The sequence below is a fragment of the Tigriopus californicus genome, chromosome 7, assembly GCF_007210705.1.
Source record: "Tigriopus californicus strain San Diego chromosome 7, Tcal_SD_v2.1, whole genome shotgun sequence".
In the NCBI taxonomy this organism is placed as follows: Eukaryota; Metazoa; Arthropoda; class Copepoda; order Harpacticoida; family Harpacticidae; genus Tigriopus; species Tigriopus californicus.
Genome location: NC_081446.1, coordinates 3015810 through 3027273, shown reverse-complemented (window position 1 = coordinate 3027273; position 11464 = coordinate 3015810). Strand labels below are relative to the sequence as shown.

Here is an 11464-nt window from a genome sequence, read left to right as displayed (position 1 = left end):
CAACATTGAAGAGTGAGTTGGATTGGCTTAGAAAATAGCCATGAATATAATAGATAAATCCTAAAAATCGAACCTTGGGCCACAACTGATGATGCCTCTTTCGCACTTATCCCCAATCAGTGCCGTAATACTGTTTTCTATAGGTTCATCTACTGATCGGGCTTTTTCTGAAATTTTTCTCGTGGAATGTAAGAATTATGTAAAAGCCCGAGGCGTAGCGGTAAGCGCCGTTGTTTAAGTTAAAAGAGGTGTTAGTTCTCCGACTTTTTTTCCAAAGCAGACTTTTAGACACTCTCCACACCCACAGATAGAGAATCAAACTGAAACTGTACAAGACAACTCCCAACGGAATTTGAAAAATAATTAAGTCATGGTTTTGGATAGCAAATCTGTTCGTAGCAGATGTAAACTATTCTCAACGAAAGGAAAAATAATCATATTTGATCTATTGGACTATTAGTCAGACTAATCGTTAATAATGATTGCAATCTTTGCCAATTATTTGCATGACCTCAATTCGGTTCTCGACTAGTAGCATTGTTTCCCTTCATTACCCTCCTTATACTCGCATTTATTGATTTCCACACAATTTAAATAAACTAAAGATTATATTGTGCTATTAAAAGCACCAACATGATTATCCACAAACTCGACTTTCATATATCAACTTGAAGTATGACAGACTAGGGATTCACCTGAAACTGAAGGTTCAAGTTCATCCACGTTTACAAAACGAGACCCCTCCCCCTCTCTTCTCTATACACAAATCCACTCGAAATGAAATGCAAAATCCTAAATATCTCTTTAAACGGTCTTTACCAAGCATTCTAACTTGTCATATTTACTGCCATTTGAACCTTAACTTGCTCTCATCTCCATTACTCATGGTTGCCCACATTTTCCACGTATTCACACAATTTTTCCCGCTAGAGACCCTGTGGTCCCCACCTTCATTTGAGAACAATCAAGTATCTAATCAACTCAACCATCATACGGGAATACCGTAATGCAAGAGAATGCCGTATTGCGTATTGTGACCACATGGAAAACACGCACTGCCAAGTAAAACAATAATTAAAGTCTCGTTAATTTACACAATACATATGCCTTGTCATTTTGACGATTCAACCCAATTAGGCAATTACACGCGAAAAAGGTTGAAATGTATTCAATTCTTACCAGCACTTACTTCCCACAATATATTGCATTCTAAGCCATTTTTGGCCCACATTTAAATTTACATTGTTTGCAACTTCACGGCTAATTTTGTTGTTAACGCAAATTAGCCGAAAAGGCTCAAAAACTGTTGTCATACATTTGCACATTTTAGCAAGCACTTTCTTTCCTTCAATTTTAGTTTTATTTGTTAGTCGAACGGTTCTTTAGATCAAGATGTCCTAGAACCATTGAAGAGCCTAACAGTTGCCAAGGAACTGTGAAGGACATGGGCTCAGGAACGATCAGCTATAAAACAAGCAAAAGTAAAACTTCCACGATGAAAGAAATTTTGAAGTTTCCCACTTCAATATTTCCGAAAGAAAAATATTGGTCAAATCTAGCGAAACTCAAAAGGTTTAATACCACAAAAAGTGCCGCATTGATCGAATATTGTGTCTTCGAAAAATGGAAGCCCCATTTGTGAGCGGTTCTTGTCCATGGAGAGGAAAAGCAACCGGTCTTTATCCCGCTTTAGCAATTGCTGGGGTCATAAAAATTAAAATTGGAAATCGCTCGCCCTGAGGTGGTTAATGAGCCCTTGGCTATTTTGTATACACAATTTACCCATATATGTGTATAAATTATCTCGTAAACCTAAAGAGCAGGCATTTTTTATAATGATACATATTATAAATCTTTTTTTGGACCAAAAGATAACGAAGTACTAATTCAAACAATCAAAATTAGCCTACCTAATGTTTTTTGATCCATTATAGACGAGAGATCAATATACCACTCCAGGTTTGAAAGGTTCGCTAGGATTGACTTTTGATCTCTGTGTATATCTGTGGCCGTTCTTACGAGTGTACATTGTGGAGGGCGATCTAACGTCATAACGTCTTGAAGTTTTTCCGTCCATATCTAAGCACTACCCAACGACATAAAAGGCTTTAAATCTCAATCTTTTTGGTGAAACACTGCAATTCCTCAAGTTGTCTGGTTTTATCGGGAATGCACATTGTGTTCCACTCATGTCTGTTCAGGCTAATTGGAGAGGGACTTTGTTATCGCATGTTCCAAATGAGTTACCGCTGAACAAGCGTTTGGCAACTGGCCCACATTTATAATTGAAAGCTGCTCCATTCCAGTAATGGATCCCTGGGACTTGCGTCTTTTTCAATTGAGTAATATCATAGGGTTTACTCCATTCCGTGTGAACAAAAGCACCCGACTTCTTCAGAAAGTGAGATGGAAATCTGTTCAAGGCCTGTATTTCCTTCTGGTGGCGGCAATTTCTCTTGCGTTCCTTATTTACTATTGCGGGTCGTTTTATCTCCTTATGACGAGGTAAGATCATAGCACAAACGTAAGCAACAATTTGCGTTTGCACTTTGAAAGGGTTGTCTTCTTTTGATCACATAAGCTTTATATACGTGAGCGAAATAAGCACTTTGAGAGCTTTTCTGCCTTGTTCTCAGATTGTGAACACGCGCCTACCACAACTAACATGGGATAACTTTATTTTACTCTTCTTTAATTGCTAGGATCGAAAATGCCTTTAAAATGCAACCTGGCGTGACTGAAACGACCAGAACAACCATAAGCAATACAAAGGCAAAAAGGAGACAAAAGAAAAAGTCATTTCATACTTCTTTCTGTCCATGATAGCGTTAGATATGGAGGCAGCTTTCTAGAATGAGATGCAAGAGGTGGAGTTGAACAATTTAGTTTCATGAATAAACCTACTGTAAGATTTTTTCCCTCAAATTTAGGACAAATTACCTAAATCGCTATTTTGGCGAACAAAACCTTTTTTCTACCCTTTTAGCGTTTTTCTTATAAAATCAATTATTAATGGTCGGATTTCAATGTTGATATGATTGTGTATGAATTCAACCTCTTTTGATGAGAAAAATATTGAACTCTTGTTTGCTTGTTTATTTTATTCATCCACAAGTAAACAGCCTCCTTTTCCAATTCTTGTGAAAGATGAAAACTTTCCTAAGCAATTAGCATAGCAACAATAACTATAAAGTAAATAATAGCTGGCAAAGTCAATTCAAGGACAAAAACCATTTGAATATTATTTGACATATATATTCTTTAAAGTAGCATTACTTGAAGTGATCTAAGCAACTTATTTGAAATTTTAGAAATGGTGATTAAATTATAAGTTTGATTTTTCATCTTTTTGCAAACTTAATCAATGTTTCTTTGCCATTTCACAATCTTTTTTCCTAGGTTTTGTTAAAAAAAACCTTTTTTGTTCTTGTCCTTCACCACAAAGGCACATTTTATGGATTTTCAGACAAAACAGAAACGTGGTTAGATGTTTAACCTAATACACCATCCATTTGCCAATTCTTAGGATCTCCTAATGTCAATCACGTGTTGATTGCCAAAATCAGCACACTTTTTGCAAGTATTTTTTTATATTAACTACACTTTACATGGCGCCTGTTTAGTATGTTTGTTCCTGGGAAAAAGGTTGTTATTTTAATCAACAACAACTCAAGAGATGGGAAAGTAAAGAAATCTGGCTTTCACAGAAATATCTTGGGTAAATCGTATCCACGTGAGTCATATTCATTGTGGCTTTAATTACTTGATATATTGCATCTTAGATCAGGGTAGGTTTCCCTCTTCGCTAAAGTTAGCTCATGATGTACAAAAGTTTAAAGGGGAAGATAAGCCGTTTCCCAGTAACCATAGGCCGATTTCTCTCCCTCCAAATATTTCGAAGGTTTTTGAGAAGGTCATGAGTAAAGGTCGGAAAAATAACTTGTTTTGCAAAACTACTTTTCCTTACAACAAGAGCAACTCTACACGTTCACTTGTTTTCAGACAACTGCTCGCACTCAAATCTCTATAGGCTGGTTGCCCAACGGCAAAACAAGTTATTTCTCTAAGCTTTAGTCATGTAGTTCAAACTTGTAGAGTTTCTTGAATTCCATGATGTCCTTCCTCCTAGCCAGCGCGGGTTCCGAGCACATTTTAGCACAGTTACCCAACTGATTGAGCATATAGAAAAGATTATTAAGGAACAAGAGAGACATGAGTCAGTTGATGTTGTCTATATTGATTTTGCCAAGGCTTTTGATAAAGTAGATCATGGCCTTTTGATTAATAAACGCCGTGATATTGGGATCCAAAGCAAGGTTCTAGATTGGATTAGAAGCTTCATTCATGATAGGAAGCAAATAGTGAAGGTCGAGGGATCCTTTGTGACCCTCCTTTTTATGATATTCGTTACCCCGCTTCAAAAGCTTACTATTACTGCAAGTCTCTCCTCTTATGCTGACGATACAAAGTTAATTTCTGGGAAGAAAGGCCAAGATTCCAGTAGCCTGGCAAAGGACCTAGATAGAATCTACTCTTGGAGAACTGAGAGTAATATGATCCTGCATGGAATGAAACTCCGTTCGATGACCTTCGATTCTCCTTTGAGTACTCCACTTGTAGATAATTGAGGTAAAGATATTGAACAGGTCTCATCTATGAAGGATCTAGGTGTTGTTCTCTAAAATAATGGAAAGTTCGATGAGCATATACGTTGAAGGTGGGTAAGTAAACCTTTTCAAATGTGTGGTTGGATATATCGTACGTTTAAGTCCAGAGGTAGTATCACGATGCTAACTCTGTACAAGTCGACTGTTCAACCACAAATTGAATATGCTTCACCTAGAGGGCTAGCCCTCTACCTTCACCCATTTGGGCTCCAATGAGTTCAGCAGGTTTGCAAAAGGTCGAACAGGTCCAAAGATGTTTCACTTGGAACATCACAGGAATGAGAGAGCTCCCGTATTGGGAGAGACTAAAAAAGTTGGGACTGTACAATAAAGTCAGTTGTTCAATTGAATTTCAGAAAAGGAGTGGCTTTTTCTATGAGGACGTCATCATGGATTGGTGCTACTGCCATCATCTGTGCCGTGCAATGGACCCTCATCATGCGGCATGAAAAGATAGTGACCCATTTGAATGAGGCTTACCTACTTTTAGGACAAAAGAGCGAAGCCAGTTTAAAATGGCAAAGGGTAATAGTTGCAATCTTACTAAAATATCCCAAACTTAATAATTGCTCACCAAGTAATGCGACAATAAACATTCAAATTTATTTTGACTATTTCCAGGACAAGAAAACATATTTCATCTTCGGGTTTCTTATCTTTGGAGTTGTACCGATGGTGAGCATTTCTGGTCACATTATCCTGGCCCCAGGAGATATCTACATGCACAATCTACTTGAAGCCTACACACAAGGTTTTGATCCAATTTGGAGGATCGTCTCAAATGTGATCCATTGCTATGCGACCGTTATTTGTACCTTCGGAACATTCTTCTGCGACAGCCTGCTCGTATTTTTTGCCCTTGGTTACTTCAGACATTTCGAGGAAATCAATGAAAATCTAATGCCAGTAAAGGGTGCGACTGTCCATACACCGGCAAGCCGATTGGGAGGTCAAAATATTATTGCTGTTGAGCTTCTTACCGATGCCAGGTTAGTACACACATTGAGTAATCAATTTTAGTGACAATGGTCACAATAAATTTGATTTTACCGTCCGTGGTGAATTGCTACTGGCAATTAACACATAGGAGAGACGTTAAAGACAACCAATATCTCGAGATGCTTGTCTCGTAAGATATTGCATTCCAGGATGCACGTAATTTTGTTTGATTTGAAACTTTTAACACCAATGACGCCAAGGCTAGCGCCATTATTGCATTGATTGATTTCAACTACTCGAGTTCAAGCTTCTTGTGGTATTTGAATTACAACATTAGCTGCTGAATTGACACTTAAAAGAGCGACGGGTTAGGGAAGCATTAATGGCGATTGTGATGACTGAGTGGGAGTATCTGTAGTAGTCGATCTAGAGCACCATCGCCAAGCAGTGCTCGAACCAAGTTACCAGGCTTCAACCATCTAAGAAATGAATAAAGTTTGTGTCAAGAGAGTAAGCCTTCTCTTTCAAAAGGAGCATGGCCGTATATACAGTAGCTCTTGGTTGTGGTTGTGACCAACATTGACGTCATACTTTTTGTTTGCTTGAAGTGGTATCCCTGGATTGCTTTGTTTCGATTAGACTAACATACCTCAAAAAAAACTTTGAACCCAATATTTTCAATGACTCAAAAATAAGATTATTGAAGGAAGCTTAAGGGTAAAAACTGGAAGCCTTGAATCGAAGAAAGGTTTACATTATATATACTAATGTTAATGTTTTCCTGTGGAAAATATATGTTACTAGTTGATTGAGACTACTTCATTGATCCAATTTCGCCTGGTTCCTGCCATTGATTTTGATTTTCCGATAGCAGTATTGTTTAACCGAATGCTAGCCTCAAGCCAAGAAAGTAATGTAAACAGGGTGTATCAAAAATGTATTGAATTGTAACGTTACTTTCAGTGAAAAAAGTCCGGAGGAATCAGAACTACCATGGACTTGGACATACCTGAGGACAAATCTGCGACGTCATTTGAGACTGCAACATAGCCTTGATTCAATGAACTACAAATTTGACGTCATCATTCTTGCCTTTCCGCTCCAAATCTTCCTTATGGTCTTGGCCATTTTTTTCAGCATTGCTCGAGATGAATTGTCCGATCAACTTGAGATTATGATCTATTGTAGCCTGGGAGTCCAATTTCTTGTCCGATCCTTCATTGGAATATACAACTTCGGAAAAGTGCATGGTAATGATTTCACTGATTTTTCCTCTAACGATCCGAGTAACTGAATTCCATAGGTAATCAGTACTGTACATTTTTGAAGAATGTTTCGGTCAGTTGGAATTAATCCCATCAAATAATCCATTTGACGATCCATCAAATGATCTACAACCTTCCACTTTCATTGTCAGAAAAGGGTTAAAGTGCATGATAGGGTTTGCTGCTTATGAAATTTTGTTAAAACTATAACGTGGGTATTTTGTGTGGTATGTCTTAACAATGGCAAATATCTTCGAAAATAGGAATTGGTTACGACTAAATACAATTGAATATACTTCCACAACCTTCAGTGAATGGTTTTTCCCTTTCAGATTCCGGTTCCGATGCCAAATATATTTTGATCCGAGACCTCCAAATTCAGAACCACCACCATCTTTTGGAACCAGGAATGATCTTTGAAATCGAGTCATTCCTTGCCACGGGGGATGATGTAGCCTTCAAAGCGGGATCTTACTTGGCCTTTAAAAAAAGCTCTCTCATATCCTACTATGGTGCACTGGCATCTTACATGGCTCTAATGGTCCAATCATTCTGATTCTTTTGACTTAATATTGGGCATGGAGGATGAAATGTAATTTCTTTTTTTTTTCTTTGATACTTGTATATCCTGGCGGAAAGGCCCACACCAAACACACTCTTTTGCAAGGCATTTCTTAATACTTAATTGGAACAAAATGTCAAATATGTTGTGAAAACTTTCCACCTTCTACGTCGTGAAAAAATATTCTATTTTCCGTCTAACCCCTTTGCTCTGTAAATGTGCTCCGCAAAGTTCATTTTTGCTCATGTGGCTGTATTTGCTTTCTATTGCCTTATTTCAAGAAATCGGTGTGTCCAACTTGAGATTAAGATACGTGAGACTATTTTTTGGCACTGCTCGCCTCCGGGGACTCAATATCTCCGCAGGTTTTCATTAACTTCATTCTTTTGTACAAATAAACGTCACCTCAGACCCATCAAAAGACTCCATTCCGAAAAGTCACGATTAACTCAGGAAAAGATATTTTGGGAATCATTCTAGTGTCTTACAGCTACAACTGCCATTTGAATCAGCTCAAAAAATTAGTGAGATTTGTTGCCTGTAGTTTTGCGTGCAATGCTCTCGCTCACCTGGACCAGAGGTGCATTCACAAAGATATCGGTTATCATGTCAAGGTCCCTTTTGGGCTGAATGGGAAAGCTTTTTGAAATCTCGCTAGATGACGTTTTAGCATTGCGTTACCTCCCAATCGGGGGCATGAGCGTGAAGATAGAAAATGAATTTCCCGCACTCTCTCAGTGGTGGGCATGTATCTAAGCAAGAGGTAACGCAATGCTGAAACGTCATATAGCGAGGTTTTGTAGATTTTGAAAATGCTTTCCGCTCCATGCCGAGGAATTGACCGACTTGACTGAAGCATTTCCAAACCTGTGCATTCAATTCTGCGTAGATAAATAACTTTTACCATCTAGGAGTGCGCCTTTGATGGTATGAATTAGCTTGAAATGTGTGTCCGAGAAGTAAAATAGGAAGTTATGTCCAATTAACACGCATCTAAAAAATCATGCTAATGACATCTTAAGACGTTGTAGGCTGATACGCATTTGAACTCAAAAGTTAAGGCTCGGGAATGTGATGTCGGTATCTTCTCTTTTAGGTTTGGACCTATTTCAATTTAAGATAGGAGGCCTGACTCTGAGTTTTCATATTACGGTTAAAAACAATCAAGTCAACAAATAGTCACGTGAAGTTTTTGTCGTTGTTTTGCATATCAATTCCAAGTTTATTGCCTATTTTCCATCATGCTCGCTCTATCTTTTTCTCAATATTCTTCACATTCACATGTTTGCTGAATAATCGAAGAAGGTGACAAAGCAGAAAGAAACGAACAAAAGAGAGCAAGATTTGCTTCGAAAATAAGGTTCCAGTTCGCCCAGGCATGGGGTATTGCACTTTATAGCAAGTAAAAGGTGTCAGTTAAAATATGTTGATTGCTTCTTAAAACATTCATTAGCTTTGCCAACATTTGCCTCAGAGATTAAATACAGTCTGAGTCCATGGGACAAACTGGAATACCTGGACCTGTCACAGTGGTCCCCACCACTCCCGTTGACTCGAGTTCTGACAACAAATCTCGAAGATTGCTGTCGCCCCCACGAGAATTGATCACTGGCAGTAATGATTCCTCTGCAGTGGTGTGCCACACCCAAACCTTCGTACATCCCTCGGCCAAGGGCTCAATGTCACTCCATTTTTTCACAATTCCTCTCAAGAACCCATCCTCCTCATAGCCCACCATAAACGGCATGGCAACTTTAGCTGGGTTGTAGGTCAAGTACCGGATGTTGACGGCAAATTCACCCATGTCCACGGGGAACTTTCTCTTGCCAAACCAATCACTTATGAATCCCACTACTTGACCGTTTCGCACTACTGGACTATTAATGCCCGTTTCACCCATGAGCCCTATTGGAAACATGGACACCTTTTGAGTTTTGCGAATGTCCTTGAATAATCGCAGATCAAATGTGTTGTCATCATCGGCGAAATATAGGACTCCTTCTGGCAGCTCCGGATGAGTTAGGATCCATTGTAAAGCCGCATTTCTTTGCGAAACTCCTCGAGGCTTTTTTGCCGTCACCAAAAACTGTGCGGGCATTGGAGCGACCATGTGCACATACGGAATCTGGCATCGTTCCAGAAGGCTGCTTAGAATTGGAGAACATTCGGAAGTGTCTTCAATCAACAACCAAATCATGTGTGGCACGTGGAACAATGTTTGGGATAATCGGGTGAGTTCTGGGAATTGCTCACGTCGAGCAAAAGTGGGAGTGACAATGTAAAGCACAGGTTGGTTCTGGTTCATTTTGTCTTCAAGTTCGGGGAGAGAGCTATTGCACATCCCAATATGGAGACTGTCATAACTGGGAAATAAGCCGGATGATTGGGATCTGATCACGGGGTAAAAAGAAAACAGGTTGATAGAAATCAAGATGAGACGTGGTAAGGACCAAATCACAGCCTTCATTTGTTTCGTGCTTAAATGTTTGAGGCTTGGTGACTTCTGTTAAACTTATAGAGGTACAAGTGTGATAGGCTTGGACGGAATTGATTTTTATTATTTGGTGCGTTTAAAGCCTTGTTATTTCGTTTTGGAATTTATTAATTGATGCTCCATCATCAAATCAGCTTTCTACACAATAAACAGAAGTAGAAAGGCTTGACTAGGGCGGGTAAAAACATTGCACTAAAAACAAGCAATTCTTTAAATCATATTTTATTGAAAGAGCTGCAAATATTTAAAAAAATATTTATTACTGAAATGCATTTACCTACAAGTAGGACTTCGAATTGCTGTTTCTTGAAACACACATTTGCCTTTGAGTTTGGTCCGTAAGTATTTTTTTCTTGCATACTCAAGTTCTCGAGATGGAGAGCAAAATATCCAAGTGCTGTATCATTGTCACTCTAGTTAGTAATGTTCATGGAGCTGCAGTTAAAAGGCGCAAAAAAATCACTTTTACCCTTCTTCCTATTCTCTTCAATGGTCATCCCTCTCAATGGACTTGCCTTATTTCTGTTAGAGAGAGGCCATGATGTTTTGAATTAGATACAATAGCACTTTCAAGTTAGGCCAAACATCTACGAATTCTTGTGTTTGGTTTTGGAATTGTCAAAATATGATAAAAATGTGCAACATATTACCCACGGGATTGAAAACGTCTAAATATTTATTTTTTGAGAAAATTGCCCAAATATTAAATGAAAATATATTCTCGGTTAAGTCCCGGCTGCGGTTAAGTCCCGTCTTTTGTTGAGAGCAATCGCAACATTTTGTTATTCCTGATCTTTTCAAACGGCCGGTCTGAGTGTGTTGTGTTGTGTATGTGGTCGCGTGGCTGCTTAAGGTAAGACACTTTTGTTCTTTAGCTTTCATTTCTTCCTATCTCTAGTAGTTTAGTCTTAGATCTTTTATTTTTATGTTCATGTCGTATTTCACTTTTTTCGTCTATCAATATTTTTTTATCCCAATTCTAGGTTAGTTCATGCATTTTTGGCTTAAGGAGTAGTTCATTTTGTTTTTATTGTTTAGTCTGTTCATCTCATGTACTTGTAAATGTAGTTGATTTTTCTGGTTGTTTATAATCAGTTTAGTTTCCTATTTTCAATACAAAATTGGGTTCTAGAACCTTCTTTTGTTCGATTCCAATCCATTGATGTTAGCTTGTTCTTGTAGTCGAGTTGGTGTATGTTGGCTGAGGCTAGCTAGGTGGTCAGCCAAGAGTAAGTAGGTCATCGTAGTCGACGACTCTTATCTCTTCTCCTCTGTTGGTAGCCCCAACCTAGCGAAATCACCTATTCTCTTCTTCTGGTCCCTCCCCAGGGAGTACATTCCTCCTTGGTTTCCACCTAGCACGTGTGTTGTTTACCTGCTCTACAGTTGGTTCTCATTCACACGCGCTGGTTTCTCTCTTTGGCTCTCTTGGCTCTGTCTTCTTCTTCCTTTAGTTTTTTCACTTTTTATTTTCCTTTCGCTCATTTCTAACGGTTTTTCTCTTGAAAGTGAAGGAGGCTTCCAGAATATTTCTCCA

At 38.6% G+C, this 11464-nt stretch overlaps 2 protein-coding genes across 2 annotated transcripts; one reads left to right on the top strand and one right to left on the bottom strand.

The window, feature by feature from the left end:
* The first annotated feature begins 2264 nt into the window (after positions 1-2264).
* On the top strand, positions 2265-7947 carry LOC131883388 (uncharacterized). The gene is made up of 5 exons (XM_059230851.1): positions 2265-2505; positions 5024-5192; positions 5289-5656; positions 6570-6856; positions 7204-7947. The coding sequence occupies exons 1-5, from the start codon at positions 2309-2311 to the stop codon at positions 7425-7427; spliced, it is 1245 nt and encodes a 414-aa protein (XP_059086834.1). The 5' UTR covers positions 2265-2308; the 3' UTR covers positions 7428-7947.
* Positions 7948-8673: 726 nt separating this feature from the next.
* LOC131883925 (galactosylgalactosylxylosylprotein 3-beta-glucuronosyltransferase S-like) lies at positions 8674-9742 on the bottom strand. The gene has a single exon (XM_059231533.1). It carries the CDS (start codon positions 9736-9738, stop codon positions 8911-8913), a length of 828 nt encoding a protein of 275 aa, XP_059087516.1. The 5' UTR covers positions 9739-9742; the 3' UTR covers positions 8674-8910.
* Between the last annotated feature and the right edge of the window lie 1722 nt (positions 9743-11464).